Source organism: Bos taurus, chromosome 26 (assembly GCF_002263795.3).
Source record: "Bos taurus isolate L1 Dominette 01449 registration number 42190680 breed Hereford chromosome 26, ARS-UCD2.0, whole genome shotgun sequence".
NCBI classification, from domain to species: domain Eukaryota; kingdom Metazoa; phylum Chordata; class Mammalia; order Artiodactyla; family Bovidae; genus Bos; species Bos taurus.
In genome coordinates this window covers 34,769,727-34,789,966 of record NC_037353.1, presented here as the reverse complement: position 1 = coordinate 34,789,966, position 20,240 = coordinate 34,769,727, and the positions used below count along the sequence as shown (strand labels likewise).

The 20,240-nt window shown below is 55.1% G+C and overlaps 1 protein-coding gene across 5 annotated transcripts in view; it reads left to right on the top strand.

The window, feature by feature from the left end:
• AFAP1L2 (actin filament associated protein 1 like 2) overlaps positions 1–20,240 on the top strand; it is a 116,689-nt gene that overhangs the window by 82,944 nt on the left and 13,505 nt on the right. For 4 of the 5 annotated variants that reach the window (XM_059881947.1, XM_005225752.5, NM_001076375.1 and 1 more), the window contains 7 exons: positions 612–706; positions 9,140–9,230; positions 14,572–14,777; positions 15,931–16,110; positions 16,967–17,056; positions 18,789–18,873; positions 19,426–19,530. In XM_059881947.1, the coding sequence (XP_059737930.1) occupies positions 612–706; positions 9,140–9,230; positions 14,572–14,777; positions 15,931–16,110; positions 16,967–17,056; positions 18,789–18,873; positions 19,426–19,530 (852 nt within the window). Of the gene's footprint in view, positions 1–611; positions 707–9,139; positions 9,231–11,806; positions 11,891–14,571; positions 14,778–15,930; positions 16,111–16,966; positions 17,057–18,788; positions 18,874–19,425; positions 19,531–20,240 lie in introns of all 5 variants that reach the window. The other variant, XM_059881948.1, reaches the window with a different exon arrangement.

Below are 20,240 nucleotides of genomic sequence, written 5' to 3'. Positions count from 1 at the left end.
CCTTGGATTCAAGACATCAGCCTGAAAAGCCCCAGGGTCAAATCTGCCTGGGCCTGTCCGGCCCGGCTGAAATGGGCTCAGAAGAGCCTTTGGCGCCTTTTTTCCTAAAAGCGCACAGACGGTTGGTGGTCCAGTTACTCAGTGTGGCTTTCACCTCCTGCCCCACCGCCAAGCATGGACTCAGCAGAGGTCCCCTGCATGAAAGAGCCCATGTGCCTAAGGTGGTCAGCCTGCCTGCCGGGGAAACTGGTGGGGTGGACAGACGTAATCACAGGCTCGGTGCTGAGAGCCGCTCAATATAGTGCCCACAGGCAGCTCCTCCACTGCCAGAGCTCTGTGGCCAGATCATTTTGGATATGGGGCAGGTGGAGGAGAGGGTGAGGAACCTGCCAGAAACCTCAAACTAGTTCCTTCTGAGGAATCTGCCCGGGGCCAATCTACCCTATTCTTGGAGGAAAAACAGCACTGGCTCCAGGGACTGCCTGCCTGGGTAATTAACACCTGCTCAAATAGAACTCAGGGCTCATGTGACCAGACATTCCTGGATAATGAGACTCTGCTGGGAGGCTGGGTGCCCCTCACGGAAACCCTCTCTTGCTTGCTCCCCACAGCCCCCGAGCAGCAGAACCCGCTGACCAACGGTGAGCCCCCCCAGCCCTCCTCGGCCCCTCAGAAGAGTCTCCCAGACCTCCCACCCCCCAAGATGGTAAGTGTGGGTCTGGGACCCCTGATTTCCCTGATGTGACCCTGTGAATGCCTAGTGGGTCCTCCAGATAGCAGTCCACCAAGCGTCTGGCATTTTTGGAGCATCCACTATATAGGGGGCAGGAGGAGAGGGGGATGACAGAGGATGAGATGGTTGGATGGCATCACTGACTCAATGGACATCAGTCTGAGCAAGCTCCGGGAGATGGTGAAGAACAGGGAAGCCTGGCGTTCTGCAGTCCATGGGGTCGCAAAGAGTCAGACATGACTTAGCAACTGAAAAACGACTGTGTATGGGGCCTGGGGTAAGGCACCGGGAGAGACGGATCAAGCCAGCCTGCCCTATGGGTGATCTCATTTGCTCAGTACAGAGAGGGATGGCAGTGGGAGATGAGGGTCACCGTGTGTCCGAGGTGACCTGCCAGATTCTTTTCCAGCACCCCTGAGCGGGGCCGTGCACAGCTGTGGTCATCAGCTCCGGCCACAGTGATCTTTCAGAAACATAAATCACATCACACCACTTCCTGCCCAAACCCACCAAGAGCTCCTACTGAACTTAGGACAAAACGTCCACACTCCTCCTCACTCCCAGGGCTCACCCAGTCTGGCCCAGCTGCGTCTCCAGCCTCACCGCGTCTGCTCATCACCGGCCTCCCCTCAGTTCCTGGGTTGTGCCCTGTGGTCAGTCCTGCTGCAGGGACTTTGCACTTCTTGGGCCCTGACTCTTCAAAGTTGCCCCTCCTTAGTCTCAGACAGACTCTCCCTGGCCTGCCCACAGGTGAGACATCCCGCCTCGGTGCCTGCCCCCATGACCGCCTGCCTTACCACCTAGTTACCCCCTCCATGTTGATTATCTGCCTCCCAGAGGAGATGTAAGCTCCCTGAGGCAGGGGCCATGTCTCATCTGCTGCTTCATGTCCTGTGTCTACACACAGTAGGCCACATGTGTATTTGTTCATGGATGGATGAATGGAGTTTCGGACTCCTCCAGACCTGGGTTCAGATCCCCGCTCTAGCTCTGCCAGTACTAAGCTCCTTGACCTTAAGCAAGTTATTTAAGGCCTCTGGCCCTTGGTTTCTTGGTGTTTAAATGAAAGGCACGTGAACATCTCTCAACTAAGATCTCTATTCTTTGGCCTGGCAGACCACGTTGGTATTCAGCAAGGTGAGCAGAAGTATTTACACTTTATGGGAGAGGAACTAGGAGTCAGGAGGCTTACAGTGTCCCAGTGTTGCACAACCTCGAGGTGGCAGGACATGAACCCAAGTTCTTTCCACTCCAGGATCTGGTTGGGGCAGCTTCCTGGGAAAGGTGTGAGCTGGGAAGGATTTCTCAGAACATGGAACTCCACGGTGACTGAGCTCACACCGAGCCATCCATCGCTGGGTCTGTGGGCTCAGGTCACCACTGAGGGGGTCCTGACGCCAGACTGGCCCCCTTCATTCATGCCTTCCTGGAAGTAGCGTGGTTCTCCCTGCTGCCCTCCCAGCTGGCGGTGCAGGTCAGGAGTGCCTGGGCAGCATCCCACATCTGGGTGACAGCTGATGGGGACCCTTCATCCCAGGCCGAGGGAGACCTGATGGACTGAGCCTCGGTCCTGGACATATGCCAATGATGCGAGTGACTGCTGGGCTCTGAGCCACTGCCCGCCTGGCACACCCAAACATGGTCCTCCCATCACCTGCCAAGAAACAGAGACTCCGAGAGTGAAAACAACTGGCCGAGGAGGTAGCAGGGCCAGGATCTGTAAGGAGGGTCTTGGTTTCCGGGCCACTCTGCAGCCTCCTGGACTCCACTCAGCTTGTCTTCTCAGTCAAGTAGAGGCACAAGTTGTGTCTCTTCCAGCTGTGGTCCCCCCTCGTTGTGACCCTGGGACTTGGGAAGGGGGCACAGCCCCTCAGCTTCCATGCAGTTGCTGCTGGTTTTAAGCAGGTGGGAGGTGCCGTGGTTTTCGGGTGCACCCTAAGCTCTGCAGGCTCACCTGATAGCTCAGTTGGTAAAGAATCTGCCTGCAGTGCAGGAGACCCTGGTTCAATTCCTGGGTCGGGAAGATCTGCTGGAGAAGGGACAGACTACCCACTCCAGTATTCTCGGGCTTCCCTTGTGGCTCAGCTGGTAAAGAATTCGCTTGTAATGTGGGAGACTTGAGTTTGATCCCTGGGTTGGGAAGATCCTCTGGAGAAGGGAAAGGCTATCCATTCCAGTATTCTGGCCTGGAAAATTCCACGGATTGTATAGTCCATGGGGTCGCAAAGAATCGGACACAACTGAGCAGCTTTCACTTTCACTTAATAAGCTCTGCTCGCCGGATGTGGGGAGGAGAGGTGGCTGCTCTGAGCCAGGGCTGGAACTTTCGTAGCCTGAGTTCATGTATGATTCTGACCAGGGTACCTTTGGCCTCTGTACAATGGAGGTGCTGCTGCTGGCCCCACGTGGGGCAGCTGCCGATGGACCCGCACTGGACAGAAGGGGTGTGCATGGGGCGGGACCTTCCAGGCACTGACTCCCTCTGGAAGCCTGTGTTTGAGGACCATGGTGCTGGACTGGGTGCCCAGGGTCTGGGGCTGGGTTGTGGCTATACACTGATCAGGTCACAGAGTCCCACAGCCCGGGACTCCAGCTGGCTTTTCCTACTCCCTTGCCAGTCTCCTGTGACCTGGGCACAGAGGCCCTAAGGGCTCAGGAGTGTGAGATGCAGGACCATCAAGCAAGGCCAGGGCAGAGGCTGGCCCCTGGAGAGCAGTCTGCAGGCCGTCGGGGCCAGGAGAGGCTAGAGAGGAACCTGGTGCTGGAGCGGGGAGGATCCCACCACCTGAGAGTCCCACAGTCCTGGAGCGGCCTTTCAGATGCACGGTGACACTTCCTGTGGACACGGTCCAGGCCCTGGGGTGACTTCCAGCAGAGCCAGTAACCTTGACAGTCTCCTTGTGGAATTTCTCTGCCAAGAAGGACCTTTCCTGGGTCCCTCCGAATCCCGTCTCCATCACCCATCTCCACCCCAGGAGCCTTCCAGGTGTGGAGTGAGGGAGGAGGGGGCGGAACCCGGGGTCCTCCCCACGCCGCCTGCACGCACCTGCCTGCTCCCCTCCAGCCTCCGCTCTGGTCCAGTCGGGCTGAAGACTTCATCCAACACCCCCAGAGAAGTGCCGTCAGGGCGGAGCTGGGAACAGCTGTGTCTGCTGGCTCTCACAAGGAGGAGGAGAAACAGAGCAGCAAGTAGTCTGGGAGGAAGGGGAGAGCGTGGCCGCCGGAGCCTGCGTGACCCTGGAATAGCTCTTCATCAGCCAGAGAAAGCTATGTCTCTTCCCGCCCCAACCCTGGAGCTTCAGGGCACTGCCATGGTTTTCCTGCCTGGATGCCCAGTCCCGGGGCTCACCGGTGGCTGTGGCAGAAGCTGGGTGTCTGCCTGGGGTCCTCAGTGCCCAGGGCTGGCCAGGAGCATGGCCTCCGTCCCAGGCTCAGCCCGTCCAGTACTGGAGAGGGCAGCCAGGGGTCTGGGTGTGGCCAGTGACTCAGGCAGCCTTGGCACGTCCAGGCCGCAGTTGGCCCAGCCAGGTGCTGTGGTTGCTGTAGAAGAAACAGATGTTTGCTGGCACCATTCCGCTCCTGGCCAGCGCGGCCGTCTCCACCCGTCCCCGCTGAGGCCTGCACACGCGTCGGTGCTGGGCTTCTGTGAGGGGAGCAGCTGACGCCACCGACGGCGTCGCCGTGGTCGGTCTGGGAAGCCAGGACTGCGTCCGCTCACCCCCACCCCGAACCTGCCACAGTGCACCCTGGGGCTGGTTGTTCAGAACTGCAAGAACGCCTCAAGTCACCTGGGGCCGCCCCTCACCTCCAGCTCTGTGTCTCATCCAAATCAGAACTGCTGAAGTACGTGCCTGCTCAGTCACTCGGTTGTGTCTGACTCTGTGCGACCCCATGGACCCCACCAGGTTCCTCTGCCATTGGATTCTCCAGGCAAGAATACTAGAGTGGGTTGCCTTTCCTTTCTCCTGGAATCTTCCTGACCCAGGGATCAAACCCAGGTCTTCTGTGTTGCAGGCAGATTCTTTACCCACCAAGCCATGTGGGAAGCCAAGCCCATGACCAAATCCTGCACCACCTGCTTTGGTAAATAACATTTTGTTGGAATTCAGCCAAGCTTATTCATCTGTGTATTATTTACGGGTTCCTCTGCACTACAATGGAGAAGGAAATGGCAGCCCACTCCGGTATCCTTGCCTGGGAAATCCCATGTTCGATTCCTGGGTTGGGAAGATCCCCTGGAGAAGGAAGTGGCAATCCACTCCAGTATTCTTGCCTGGAGAATTCCATGGACAGAGGAGCCCAGCGGGCTACAGTCCATGGGGCTGCAAAGAGTCGGACACAACTGAGCGACTTTCATTTCATTTCACTGCACTCCAGTAGCAGGGTTGCATAGCCCCAGTGGCCTGTGAATCCCTCTTTCTCTCTTTATAGGAAACGTTTGCCAACCTCTGGCACATCACCCTGAGCGGGGTGGCTTTCTTCCCTGGCCCTTCCTGTGAACCGTGAGAACATTATTTCAGGTTCCCAAGTCACATCTCCTTGGCATCCTCATTGAATGTGCACCATCGACGTCGTCATGATGATGATTAAAATAATTTTCCTTTATTCTTAATTCCTGGCATTTAGGATCTCTTGCTCCTTCAACTTCTGATAATAGACTGTTGGGTCTGTGTGATTATGTGACGCTCTTCTGAATTGTTGGAATCGTTTTATCCTTAAACTTGACCTGGGCTCTTATCTTTGGCCCTGGCAACCCTGGGGACAGAGGCTGTCCTGTTCTTTAAGGAGGGAAAGCGTAGTATAAGCCAGGTCATGCTCACATACCTCCTCAGTATCCTCCCAGACAGCCCGTGGTCTTCCTCCACCAAACACGCACACGTGCAGCTTTTCTCCCTTTGACATTATTGTATTTTATTCTGAAGCTTAGTGAAAACTAGCATCTGTTACTTAATAATGCTGAGTGCAGTTTAATCCTTACAATGACACCATATGATGGTTATTTCTACCCTCCCCATTTTGCAGCAGAGGATCTGAGGCCCAGAGAGGTCAAGTCAGTTGCCCAAAGTCACACAGCTCAGATGTGCCAGTGTCAGGATTCAAACCCAGCCCTGGAGGTCAGACTCCTGCCTCCGCCCTATATGCCTCTCTGTATCGATCCATTTATAGATGATTTTGTACAGTGAAAGGTTTGGGAGACCCTCAAGAAACACCCCCTGGTGCTCCACTCCTGGACAAGAGGGCAGGCCCCCTGTGGAGATAATGACCATCAGGAGCTCCTGCTGGATGGCTTGCCCCCCTCCTTCTGTCCTGTTCTAATCGTGGGTATCCAGAGCTGGATCTTGGGTGCTCAGAACTTCTCTCCAGATGGGACCCACCTTCTTACCACGAGAAGGGTCCCCACACCCCCTCGAGGGGAGAAGGGCTTCTTGGAGGATGAAGCTGGAGGCCTGGCCTCCTCAGGAACCCTGAGCCTCAGCACCCATCTGCAGAAACCTTGGCAGGGCCCAGGGGAGGGGAAACGCTTTCCCCTCCTGACCCCAGGAAGTCGGCTCTCAGAGAACCACAGCTGGCTTTCACAGTCCGCCCTTCCTCTGGCTGACCAAGGGGCCGGGAATGCCCGGAGCAGCAAAGGTGAAGGGTCAGCCACGAGCAGCTACCACTGTATGCACGACCCCCGCCCCAGGGAGGAGCCCACCCCGCTTGCCCCACAGCCGCACCTGCCAGCCCTGAACGCAGCTGGGCTGCCTAGGAAATGAGCCGAGTCTTCCGTTCCTTCCTGCGTGCTGTGTGGTGCACCTGCTGGGGCTGAAAGCTGTTCAGAGCCTGCCTCTGGGACTTCTGTTGGCTCTCTTGGTATCGGGCCAGATGGCGTTAGAAAAATGTGTGGGAGCCAGGTGGTGACCTGGCCTCTGCTGGCCCTCTTCATGCGGACGTGTCTCAGCTTGTTGGACAGCACTCCTGTGACCTGGCCAATGCAGGCGCCTGGGCTGGGAGGCCCCAGACAATGGTGGCAAGAGCCTCCTCGTATTTGATGTGGCTTCCTTGGTGGCTCAGACGGTAAAGAATCTGCCTGCAACGAGGGAGACCCAGGTTCGATCCCTGGGTCAGGAAGATCCCCTGGAGTAGGAGATGGCAGCCCACTCCAGTATTCTTACCTGGAGAATCCCATGGACAGAGGAGCCTCGCAGGCTGCAGTCTATGGGGTCGCAAAGAGTCAGAAATGACTGAAGTGACCTTAGCACACCAGCCCTATGGAAACTCAATCACACTTGTCTCCTTGAATCCTCAAGACAGGCTCTTGTTTTATGGAGAGGGTAAGTGAGGCACAGAGAGGCTGTCACATATTCACGGTTAAGGCTATGGACTCCTAAAGCCTGAATTCAAACCCGGTTAGTTTCACTCTAGGGGCCATATAGATAGCTCCACTAGCCAAACCACAGAAGAATTGCTTCTGGGAGCCTGGTTTGGGGGCAGCAACTGCAGGAGCATCACTCTACCCCAGAGGAACCTGGGATCAGATGCCCTCGCGGCCCTTGCTGAGTACTGTCCCACTGGGACTCAAGGCCATGCTGACTGTTCTCCCACTATTGCTGGGGCCAGGGCTGGAGAAGTTCTGTCATAGGTCCCCCAAAGAAGCTCGTTTTCCAAGGCAAAGATTTCTAGATTCTCCGTACCCTGACTGCCTGGCCCTCTTCTGGGTAGGACAGCGAATCCCCAACAGCCCATGGGTTCCCCATGTGGAATGCCCAGCGCAAGGACCTCTGAAAACCAGGAGTGGGAATGCACTCCAGCTTTTGCCATGTCTGTTCTCAACTCATCAAGGTTCCCTTGGCCCTCTGTAGGGACTTTGTGATTCAGATAGACATTGGAGACCCATGTGGATGGATGCTTACACGTTGATGAACTGTATGTACTAATATTCACACCACAATCTACTTTTTTTTTTTAATTAATTTTTTTGTTATTCTTGGCTGTGCTGGGCCTTCGTTGCTGCAGGCAGGCTTTCTCTAGCTGTGGCGAGTGGGGACTACTTTCTAGCTGTGGAGCAGAAACTTCTCGTTGCGGTGGCTTCTCATTGCAGAACATGGGCTCTACAATGCAGGCTCGGTCGTTGTGGTGCACAGGCTTAGTTGCTCTGTGGCATGTGGAATCTTCCTGGCCCAGGGATCGAACCTGTGTTCCCTGCATTGGCAGGCAGATTCTTAGCCACTGGACCACCAGAGAAGTCTTGCCTGTCTTTTTCTCGCCTGCTATTGCTTATGTTACCTTCGTAGTCCGGTGCCCATCTTACAGATGGAATAATGGAAGGATAGAGAACAGTTTCACCCTCTGTGCTCCACAGTCGCATATGTTTTTGTTTCTTTTTTATCCTACTCCAATTATGCTCATTCACCCTCATGTCATGTAAGAAGTTCAGGGTTGTCTTATCCTCTGAGCATCCTTCCTTGGTCCTAAATGTTCCTCATACCCTCCAGGCTCCCGTGGAGATTTGACCTTGTCTATCAGGAGCCGTGGGCTCCCCTGATAGCTCAGTTGGTAAAGAATCCGCCTGCAGTGCAGGAGACCCCAGGTTGATTCCTGGGTCAGGAAGATCCCCTGGAGAAGGGAAAGGCTACCCACTCCAGTATTCTTAGGCTTCCCCTGTGGCTCAGCTGGTAAGGAATCCACCTGCAATGCAGGAGACCTGGGTTCAATCCCTGAGTTGGGATAATCCTCTGGAGAAAGGAAAGACTACCCATTCTGATATTCTGGCCTGGAGATTCTGTGGACTATATATATAATCTATGGGTCGCAGAGTCGGACGTGACTGAGTGACTTTCAGTCATTATCAGGAGCTGTGAGCATTCATTGCCTAGTTAAGTGTTTCTCAGGACTGAGTCCCAACCGTCTGGTTGCATCTCTCAGCTAGTCTGCAGGAACCATCCAATATCTGCTGAGCCAATGTTTTAACTTATTATTGGAGACATTTGGGGGTTAGAAGCCTGGTGCTCTTCCCCTGCGTGCCCCTGATGAGCTCTGGTCTTTGTAGAAAGTATATTCTATGTAGAAGCCATCATAGCTACCATGACAGCCTGATGCCACTTGGACCTGTAAGTGCATTACACCACTTGTACAACTATACTGTGTGTGCGGTGGCCGTCAGAGCCTCATTTTGCAGGGGAGAACTCTGAGGTTTGGTGAGGTTACACGACACACCCACAGCCCTTCAGCTGATGCAAACCAAACACTGTGGACAGGGCAGCTGACGGGGGTCGCTGTAATCTGTTTTCCCTCCCGACTTGCTTGACGTCCAAGCTGGGCATTTTTTTCTCCTGGTTCCCTCTCCTTTCCACCCAAAGGTTTAATTCTGAGTTGTTCCCAGTGTGTCGTATCTGAAAATGTTTGTTTTATTTATTCATACCACAGATTCCAGAACGTAAACAGCTCTCTGTCCCGAAGATCGAGTCTCCAGAGGGTTACTATGAAGAGGCTGAGCCGTATGACACATCCCTCAATGGTACATCCTGGGGACAGGGCTGGGAGGGGGCTGACCACTTCCTGCACAGATGCCGGCGCCAACTCCCCTCGTGGTGACCGGCACGCTCACCCTGGCTGGAAACACAGTGGGGCCTGGGATGCTCCTCCCAGAGAGCATGGCCCAAGTCAAGAGCTGGCCACAGAGCATTTGACCAGTGGTCTGATGGCGAGCTGAGACCTACAGCAGACCCAGCCCACCTGCAGGGCAGGGCTTAGGATGGTCCCCAGTGGGCTGGGTTTACTGTGTCTGATGCTTTCTGTGGTCCTGCCTGGATGTTGCGGATTCAGTACAGAGATGTGACAGAGGAGAGGTGTGCTGGCCGAGTGGCACAAGGCCCCGGAAGCCATGGAAATGTGGTCAGGCTGAGGCAGAGCCCACTTTTCAAGGTCCTTTCACTGGACTGATAGTCCCTGGGCTCCCACCGTGAACTCAGTATGCTTCCAGGAGTGGGAACTCAGCACGACTCAGCAGTCACAGCACTTAGATTCTGGGAGAGAAGACAGGCAGCATAGAGACGTGGGATGTGTCAGGTGGTGATAACTTGTCAGGACCCAAAGTGGCGGCAAGGGCTGAGTTGGGGCAGGAGAGGGATGTTATTCTAACTTAGGGAGGGCCTCTCTGAGCAGATCTTAAAGAAGTGGCAAGTGGGTGGGGTTGGTACCTGCAGGAGGAACAGAGTGCACAGCACATGCAAAGGCCCTGAGGCGGGAGGGCCCTCGGCACGTTTGGAGGCCAGCGTGGCAGGAGCAGGTAGGGTCGGATGAGATGGATAGGAGATGTGGACACGGAAGGCAGCTGTAGACCCTGGTAAAGACCTTAGCTTTTCTCTGAATAGACTTTTCTCTAGCCTTTAGAAGGTTACTTCGTGGCAGACCTAATATAGGTATTAAAAAGACGGTCTTTGCTCTGGGGGCATGGCTCACGCTGGCGTGCTCTTGTCCTCGGCCAGTGGTTCTCAGCCTGATGAGGCTGGATCAGAAATGCTCTTGTTGTGGGGGTTCTATAACACAGAAACACCTGAAGGTCCTGGGAGAGATGGTTGTGACCCTACTCTCTGGGGTAGCTAGATTCTGGTCCCCTCGCTCTCTCCCTTTCTTACCTCCTCCTCTTCCCTTTTTTTGTAAGTGAAAGGTCTCTGAAAGCATAAGGCAATTTGCAGATATGGGAAGTCAATGTCCCTGATGTGGGGAATGAACTTGGCCTAAAGGGGCCTTGTTGGTGTTGGGGATGAGATGGGACAAGTCCCCTGGAGCACATGGGATCCTTGTCCTCTTTTTTCATGCCTCACCTACTGTCTGCAGTCCCAGGAACTGTGTGGGAGGCGAGGGACTCTCGGGACTCATGGAATTTTATTCTAAGAGACTGGCTTTGTGGGCAGACGTCACTTAGCTTGTGAGGTGTTGCCAAGTCACCGCTGGACTGTGATTTCAGACCGGAGCTGTGGGCGCAGCAGGGCTGTCTGGGTGCGTCTGGAAGGTGGGAGCCCTGACTCACCCCGGTGAGCACCTCCATGCCTCTGAAGCCCGTCTCTCTGGGGTGTGGCCCCTGCCAGCCAGGGCCTGCCTCCCAGACGCTCCCAGGGGCCTGTCTGTGGGGCAGACTTCATCTCGACACAAACAAGTGGTCAGAAGGATCTCGGTGTTTGTCTCTCAACTGGAAATTCATATTGGTTTTATCCAGGACTAGGAGGAGACGGGGGTCATCCCAAGGTCAGCAAGTAGGGGCGGTGGGAAGATGCCCAGTTGCCTTTTCTCTCCTGCCAGCACAACGACCGAGGATGACCTGGGGGACCTTCCCCTGCATTAAAAGCTGGGCTGTCCTTGTTTCCAGCCTGTCGTCCACCACACCTGTTTGACCCCTGGTCACAACAAGAGGAGCAACCGCTGGACTCCAGCTCCTTGCTCTAGTTCTTGGCCATCAGCAATTTTGCTGACTTCCTGCAGAAGACCAGGGGCTGGCTTCCTGGGCTGCTTTATCAGCACTGTCCCCTCGCGCCTCCCGTGGGCCAGGTGGCTCTCTCTGAACCCAAGTGTAGTAAGTGGCCTGCTGTGAGTATAGCTCCTGCACGGATGATGCCTCCTGCCGGGGTAATGGCAGCTGCTGTAACAAACAGCACCCCCTGGCAGTTTATAGTAGCCCAGTGCAAATCTGATTCTCACTCTTGGAACAGTTCAGCGTGGGCATTACTGGTCAGCAGGCTCCTTCCAGCGTCGGCTTGGCCACCCTCTGAGGCCACAGAAGCCTCTGCAAAGAGGGTGGAGGACCTCTGTGTGCTTCTTAAAGGCACCAGCCAGAAGGACACCCAGGGCTTCTCTCCACATTCCGTTGGTGACAGGCAATGACGTCTCTGGATGGGAAGGAGCTGGGAAATGATGTCCTTGGTCAGGCTGGGGCCTCGCCCTATGAGCCCACACCTCTGATGGGAACACGCTCACTTCTGATGGACGGGCAGCCACGTCGCCACATCTCTTTGTGTCTCTGCCTCTGTTCCTGCCCCTCTCTTCATCTTCTCTCTCTTCCTCTTGTCTCTTTCTGTGCTTCCGGAAATGCCACAGGCCATCCCGGCAGATATCCCCCTTGTGGAGTCCCCAGATGGGTACAGGTGCCTGAAGGAGTCGTTTACGCCACCATCACCTTGGGTACTGCTCGTCCCAGAGCGGGAATGCCAGTGATCCCCATGCCTGCTGCCTGGCTCGCGGAGGCGGGGTGCATGCCCGAGGGTGGCCGCCACCCGCTTCCTGTCCTCGTGTGCAGGTCCTGCATGAGGCTGCCCTGTGTCACCCCTCTGCAGACCCCTGCCTGTGGCATCTGGAATGATGAGGACGCAGGGCACGGCAGGGCCGTGCCGGCCTCTGTTCCTGAGGATGTGCCACAGTACGCGGTGGCTGCGGTGCCCACCAGGGGCAGCCGAAAGGGGGCTGAAATTATCTGAGCATCCTGCCTTTCCCTCCTGCTTATCCTGTGACCTCTGGCAGCCAGGTGTCTGTTTAACAATATCCTTCACTTATGGTTGTGCCATGATCGCTCTTAGGGATAAATAAAATGGTCAATACATTTGCCCTAAACTTTCCTCTGAGCCATTCCAGGTATCATCCCATTCCCCCCTGGGAATGGGCAGACATTAGAATTCTCCATGGAACAGGTGGGGCAACCCCAGGAGCACAAAACAGCCGGGGGCGGGGAGGAGGGTGGGGTCTGGCCAGCTTCTTCACACTATATACTCTAGCCCCACCCACTAACCCACTGAAGGAGATACCCCAACGGCTGCATCTTTCTTCTTCCATTTATGGTGCAGCTAATGCAGTGCTGACAAGGGGGACTTTTTTTTTGTGCAGAATCACCCCACCACCAGATCGAATCATTGAATTCTCCGTGTGGCCTTTGCGTAGATGATTGGAACTGTGCTTTCTCACTTGCCATCTTAAGGAGTTTCTCAAGTTGCAGACTAGCTTGCAAGAGCTTTCACTAATTACGGTTGCATGGTCCCCTGAATGAAATCACGCTTTCTCCAGCCTCCTTCTGCTGACTGTTCAGAAGTACTTGCATGAATATCTTAATGCATGTAACCTCTCCCTGCCCGCCTTCCTTCCTTTTTAAAAAGGTAGTTTCCTTGGTTAAACTCCCAAGACTGGGATTATTGGGTCAGAGGGGATGGATGTTTTTATGGCTTTCGAAAAAACAGGCTGATGGGTTGTTTCCTGAGAGGCTGGTTTTTTTTATGTCGCCACCAGCCGTACAAGAGGTCAGGGTCCCCTACCAGGTGGCACCACTGTTTTCAGTCTGCTTATTTAATAGGTATAAAATTGTGAATACTGTGACTTTTTTATTGTCAGGAAGGGGAGCAGTATCACACTGCCTTTAAAGAAAACTGATATTAAAGTAGTCAAAGTGTTATTTTTAGAAATATTAAAGCAAAATAAAGCACATTTTTATTGGCCTTGTAGCTAGAATAACTGTGGCCGTGGCCTCGTTCCATTTTCCTATATTTCTAGTTCAAAGGTGGTTCTGTTTTCTTAGTATGCAGGAACCTAGCTATGCAGGGTGTACCAGAAGCTTCTGGAGAAGAGAAGACAGGGGACCCATGGGCTGTCTCTTTCCCGATGGGTAATGTGGAGATGAAAGAGAGGTTCCGTTCACTCTGACTTGAGGGGACAGAACATGGCTATGGAAGTCATAGGGGAGTAGATACGACTTTCTGTTAGAGCTGCCCAGCAAGGAAGCAATTGTCCAGCAACCAGGGGTAGTGAGCTCCCTGTCCATGGGGGAATTCAAGCAGAGGCCAGAGCAGGGCTATGATAAGCAGGATTATGATAAGCAGAATTCCTGAGCTGAGCCAGAGGTTGCTGGACCTGAATCCTGAGGTTCTCTTTTTTCCATGTCTTGCATTTTGGCGTTTGGTTGATATTTTTTTCTGCACCTAGTTTCTGTTGGCCTTGAAGAGGGCAGTGAGGCCCAGAAGAGCAATTCTGGCAAAGTGGTGGGGGCAGAAACTGAGGCACGTGGAGTGGGTACAGGATTGGGTGAGATGTGGTGAATTGGGGGATTCTTTTAAAGAGAATAAAACCGTAAGTGTGGCTCATTGCCAGGAAGGAAGGGTATCAGGTGGAGGTGAGCAGGAGGAGCTGGGTTCATGCTGGGAGGTCTTCTGTGGGGAGAGAGAACAGTCTGGAGGATAAGAGTGGATTCTCCAGGAGGGCTGTGTCTGTGACCTTAGGAGGGGGAGGGTGGCCGGGAAGGTCCACTCCTGCTGTGGGTTACTGCACTTTTGCTTCTCGCTGCCCCCAGGACAGGACAGGGACAGAACAGGCCTGGCGGGGGAGTTGGGGGGCGACCGCTGGAGGCTTGCCCACCTCTGGGCTCAGATGGCAACCTCCTCTTCCTGGGGTCTTAGAATGATAGAGCATCACCCACGCATACACACCAGAAGAACCAAGAAAGAGTCCACCCACCGCTTCATCCTTCAGTTGAGGAAGCGGAGGCCCTGAGGCCAGCACGGGTTTTCTCAAGAGCCCACGTCTGAGGACAGTGTCTGGTCAGAGGTTTCCGTGGGGTCTGAGATGACAGGATTTGAGGAGGAAAGGGGAGAAACCCGGTTTCACGTTATCTGTGTCTGTGACCAGAGGCAGCATCCAAGACACTGCTCAGCGGTTTAGGGGCCAGAAAGGCTGCCTGGGCCTGCGGTTGGTGGCGATGGGCTGGTCCCAGGGGGCAGGGAGGGGAGGGCTGCTCCTGCCTGCTGCCCACCCTCACAAAGGAGCAAAGCCTGTTTAGGAGCATCCCTTGCCCGGCAGGGCTGTGACAGCGAGCTCTTCCCTTGCAGAGGACGGAGAGGCCGTGAGCAGCTCCTACGAGTCCTACGACGAGGAGGAGAGCAGCAAGGGCAAGTCGGCCCCCCACCAGTGGCCCTCGCCCGAGGCCAGCATCGAGCTGATGCGCGACGCCCGCATCTGCGCCTTCCTCTGGCGCAAGAAGTGGCTGGGCCAGTGGGCCAAGCAGCTGTGCGTCATCAAGGACACCAGGCTCCTGGTGAGTGCCCTCCTCTCCTCCTGCTCCTCTCCCATCTCCTCTCCTGGGAGCAGGATGGGGGTGGTCCAGGATGCCAGGTGCTCAGAGCCTATTACATCAGGAAGTTTCTACTTCTCCCCAGCCTGAAACTGCACGCAGAACCTTATGAGCATGGATGAACATGCTTTTTTCTAAACTAGAAAGGTCTAGTAGTTGTCAGCAGACTTTCAAAGGGGTCTCTGATGACCAACCCCCTCCCCCCCCAGTGCCATCCCCTGGATATTTTTCCAGGGATCTTTTGGTCCCCTGGTCTGTGGGCTCCTCCTTCCTCACATCTCAGCCTCTGGAGGTTTGGGGCGGAGCCTGCTGCCCAGTTAGGGCTCCCCTGCCCAGCGCCCAATCCCACAGCGTGCAGCGTGAGAACCATCGGCGTCTGCTCAGAAGTTGGAATATTCTGAATGACCGATCTAAGACCCCTAAGGGCATCAGAAGGTGGTATTCTGACCACAGCCCTGTTTCTTGTTATTTTAAATTAAAACTTGGTTTTATGCCCCAATCTGAGGCTCCACGGGGTCATTACAAACACCCCTTTTTCACTAGTTAAAACCTGTCCTGCTGTGTGCAGATGCTTTCAGGTAGTCCTGTTAGGCAGCCTCATAAGAACCCCCGTTTTACAAGTGAGAAACGGAGGGTAGTACCTTTTCCCTGATCGGGAAGAGAGTCGCTTCCTTTCTTTGCTAACACATTTCTCAGTGGATGATAAACTTGGCCTTCATCCCCTTTGGGCCCCTTACTGGGAAAGCTGAGCCAGAAAGAGAAGCAGAGAGGCAGAGAGCTGGGGAAAGGGCCTTCCACCCTGGGGAGGTGGGGTTGCCCACAGAGGACTCCTAAAATAGGAGCCAGCCCAGATCTGCAGGGGGATTAGAGCTGCTTGGGTAAGCAGGGCCCTGGAGTGTCTCTGAGAGTTGGAGGGGGAGGCTTGAGGGAGACACAGATGAGCTCCCTGGTGGTTCTGATGCTGACAACAAACTCTGCTGATGGTGGAGGTCACAGTTCTGCACTTGCACAAAGGTGTCCGACCTTTTGGTCCAGCTCTCAGCGGGCCCTGCCCTGCCTGGCGGCCCCCTCCTCTGCAGAACCTGGCTGACAGCGTCTCGCCTCTCCTCTCTTGCAGTGTTACAAATCCTCCAAGGACCACAGTCCTCAGCTGGACGTGAGCTTGCTGGGCAGCAGCGTGGTGCACAAGGAGAAGCAAGTGCGGAAGAAGGAGCACAAGCTGAAGATCACGCCGCTGAACGCCGACGTGATCGTGCTGGGCCTGCAGAGCAGGGACCAGGCGGAGCAGTGGCTCAGGGTGAGGGAGGCACCAGGCTGCCGGGAAGCGGACCCATTCCCCTCTGCGGTCCCCAGGGGTTCCTGCAGGCCCAGCTCCCCCAGTTTTTCAAAGGGATGGCTATGGTCAGGGTAAAGGGTCTACCATCCTTCAAGTCCGCAGGGCTTCCCCTGTCCTAAGTGGTAGCGATCCGTCTTGGGGAGATAGATCACAGGGCTCAGTGGCCAGCTCTGTGGCCTTGGCAGCCAACTGGACTTGGGGTCCAGCTGAAATCCACTTGCGTTCTGGCCTCCAGGGCGGCATCGCTGGCCCATGAAAAGACTCCTCCCAGAGGAGGCAGGGTGGACAGTGACAGGCAAGTCTGGGAGCCGGGGTTGGACCAAGGCAGCACCCAGACCCTCCACAGTGAGCGCCATGGTCCCCAGGAGCCAGAGGACTGTCTGGCAAATGTCGCTTTTACCCCCACAAGGAGCAGCCACCCCTGCCCAGGATGGGGCAAGAGGGGCCTTGTGGAGCTGAGGGCAGCTGCTCTGGGCCTGCTTGGGTTCTGCTGCAAACCCTGCCCTCCGTTCCCTGGTGCCCCACCAGAACACGTGGGGCCTGCTGGACACAGGGCCAAGGAACGCTACCCGCCCCCCCCCCCCCCCGCCACACCCAGCTGGGGCCCAAGGCCATAGGTGGGCTGGGTGCAGGGGTGGGACAGGGTGTTCTGCTCCTTGGAAATTCTATAACCTCTCTCTCTCTCACCCCCACCCGCCTAGGGGTGGCTGACCTGAGGAGGGCAGGGGGGACACCGGCCCTCCCCCGACCTGGAGGGCAGGCTCCAGCTGTGGTCTGGCTGTGAGTGCAGGTCTAAAGGCCCTTCCTCTTCCTTCAGGTCATTCAGGAGGTCAGCGGCCTGCCTTCCGAAGGAGCTTGTGAGGGAAGCCAGTTCACCCCAGATGCCCAGCGCCTGAGCTGTCCAAAGGTAAGCAAGCCTCTGGCCGGTGGTGGTTCAGTCGCTAAGTTCATGTCCAACTCTCGTGACCCCATGGACTGTAGCCCCCAAGGCTTCTCTGTCCATGGAATTTCCCAGTCAAGAGTACTGGAGTGGATTGTCATTTCCTTCTGCAGGGGATCTTCCTGACCCAGGAATCGAACCCCCATCTCCTGCACCACAAGCGGATTCTTTACCAACGTAGCTACCGGGAAAACCCAAAGCCTCTGCCCCTGCCAGGGTGGGGCGAGAGGGTTCACTTCTGTCACGGTCCAGAAAAGAGTTTGATTCTTTTTTTTTTTTTCTCCATAAAATTACAGGTGGAAAATTGGGAGCTTTGCTTTTGTACTTCAGCCAGATTGATAAGAAACATACCATGCTTGGCTGAGGGCAGTAGCTTCAGCGTGGCAGGGAGACTGATGAGGATGATAGAGACTTATAACAGTTTCTTGCTTGGGGGAAAATTTATTGGGACAGAAGTCACTTGCCTCCCTTCTTGGGCAGAGAGATTTACTTTTCTAGGCTCTTCCCTCCCACTTACTCCCTAGTAGATCTTAAGAGGCTGGAGAACCGTGTAGGTACGGACCTCAGCCAGAGAGTCCTGCTGCTCATTTGCATGGAGCTGCGGGGCCCCCGCTTTAGGGTCAAAGTCAGGAAAGTTGGGCTGGGTGCTGGCCCAAGGGGTCACATTCCATGTCCCCAGGTATCTGCAGGTGGGTACCTGAAGCCTGGTGTGCACAGAGCGGGAGGGTCCCTGTTTCTCATCTTGGGGTCTCCACCTGTGGCAGGCAGGTGGGCATAGGCCACCCCCAAGGAGGAGAACCCACAGCCTTCTGGAGTGACAGAAGAAGGGCTGATGTTTTCCTTGCCTTATTCACTTTTTGGTCACTGATAAGAAAAGTCAGAGTGTACCTGGGGTTTCCTTCATGTTGGGATGAGAAACGAGTTCTCCCCACAGACCGGGAACGCAGAGGCCCCGGTCAGGTCCTGCGGTCCTTGGCCCCCAGTGAAGGTCCTATGGTTGGGAATCCCTGGGTTTGTCTTCCAGAGGTCTGGAGTCAGTGGTTCTAGAAGAAGCCTGATGGGAATATTCTGAGTGTCCGTTCTAGGGGACTGTCTCTAGTCTCACAACAGCCCTGGGAATGCAGACAGGCCAGTCTCCCTATTTTATACATATGCAGGATGGCGCTCAGAGAGGTCCCGCCTGATTAGAGAATGTTCTAAGTGGGATTCGAATCGTGATCTAACCCTGTGCACACAAACCAGCCCTTCTCCAAAGCCTGACGTGTGGGTAGCACAGTCAGTTCTCAAAAGACACCCTCACACCCTCCTGCTAGGGGTGAGTCCCAGGGGCCTGACAGTTAGCTTCAGTTGCAGTGCTGACTTTCGTGCATGCCTGAGGCTGGCTACCTGCTCTCCCCCTGCTTCAGGGCATCTGTCACATCAGTGGAGCAGTCACCATGAGAACTCGTGAACGAGGATATGTGGGTGGCTTGAAGAAGGGGAAGATGCTCTGGGACGGGGCAGGGAAGCTCAGAAGGGAGGGCAAAGGCAGGTCCTCCAGGGAGCCCCAGGGAAGCCTGGCTATGTGCCACCTGTGACTGGGACTCCAAGGTCACCCCTGGCCTACACCCAAGAGTCATCTATTATGTCCCTTCAATTGTGGTCTCCAAGGTGACCGTTTCCAGACAAGATCACCCACTTCTGTCTCTTTCTTCCACAGCCAGATATAACGGAGAAGTACCTGTCAGCCTCGGAGTGTGGAAGCCCCATAGATGGTCACCCTGAAGTCCCAGAGACCAAAGACGGTGCGCACGCTTTGGCTGTCAGCCTAGGGCAGGGAGAAGGGTGGTATCCCAGTTTGTGAGGCTTGGCCATTTGGCTCAAGCCTACTGGGTTTTAACAGCTAATTGCAACATGCTTCCAATTTCTAAACTGCTAAATATACAGCTGATAGATTCCGGAGAAAGAGAGCAGCCCAAACTGACGCTAGTGTCATGAATTGCTGGGTTAGAATATTCTTTCCTCTCTTCTTTGCTAACCCTGGTTCAGATCTCTCTGAGCCAGTTCAGTATGTAAAGATTCTCCAGTGCTGACATATTCTGTAAGAGAGGTTGGTGGGCTTCTCTTGAGGGTGTAGTTCTAGAGATACCCGACTTTGACCTGTGGACTCTGGCCTTGAGCACAGACGTGTGCGTGTGGGCATGCATGTGTGAACAGACGTGTGTGTGTGTGTGTGTGCGTGCGTCCACAGAGGAACAGACAGGAAGAGAACAGTTCTGCTGTTTTTTTCTGTCTTTCATGAGACCACGTCGGTAGGCTGTGGGCAAGGCTGATGACTTTTCCTCTCATCTTGACAGTCAAGAAGAAATGTTCTGCTGGTCTCAAACTGAGCAACCTGATGAACCTGGGCAGGAAGAAATCTACCTCGCTGGAGCCTCCGGACAGGTCCCTCGAGACATCCAGTAAGACTTACAGCTGCCTCCAGGACCAGAGGGCGGGCTGTCCCCCCGGGGCTGTGGCTGGTCTCCAGGAAGACAGCTCAGACAGCAAAGGCAGGGATGTGGGGTCTTGCTCTAACCCCTCCCTGGCCAGTGAGCCCACGGCCCACAGTTTCTGTTGATCTTTGCAGCAGGGAGCTCTTTATGACTCCCCAGGCTCTCTTGCTGCAGTGCTGGCTCCTGTGTGGAAGTGAAGGGTAATTGATGACTGTCCTTCTAATGGTCTTTAAGATTGTGTTCATTTGATCACATGTCAGGAGCATGGCAGGCGCAGTGTTAGGGAAAGGGGACCAAGGAGACAGAAAACACGGTCCTGAGAGCTTACAGCTCAAGAGAGAGGACGGCTTTATACCCAGAAGCACACACTGTGAGGTCTTTGGAGCTCCAAGGACTCAGGGACAGAAAGAACCTCTCTTACTCTGTGGTCAGAGACGGCTTCCTGAACCTGAGCCTTGAAGGGCAGGCAGGAGTTGAACGGGCTGGGCTGGCCCCGCGGGCAGGAGCAGAGACTGAGAGGGGCCCAGGAAGAGCCACTAAGAGGGCAACAAAAGCCTGTGTAGCTGGTAGAGGGTGTGTGTGGGTGCTGGGTCATCTCTACTGCCCTGACTCGGCCTTGAGCAAACTGAGGCCAAGGGAGAGAGAGAGAGAACGACAGAAGAGATAAGAGACTTGCC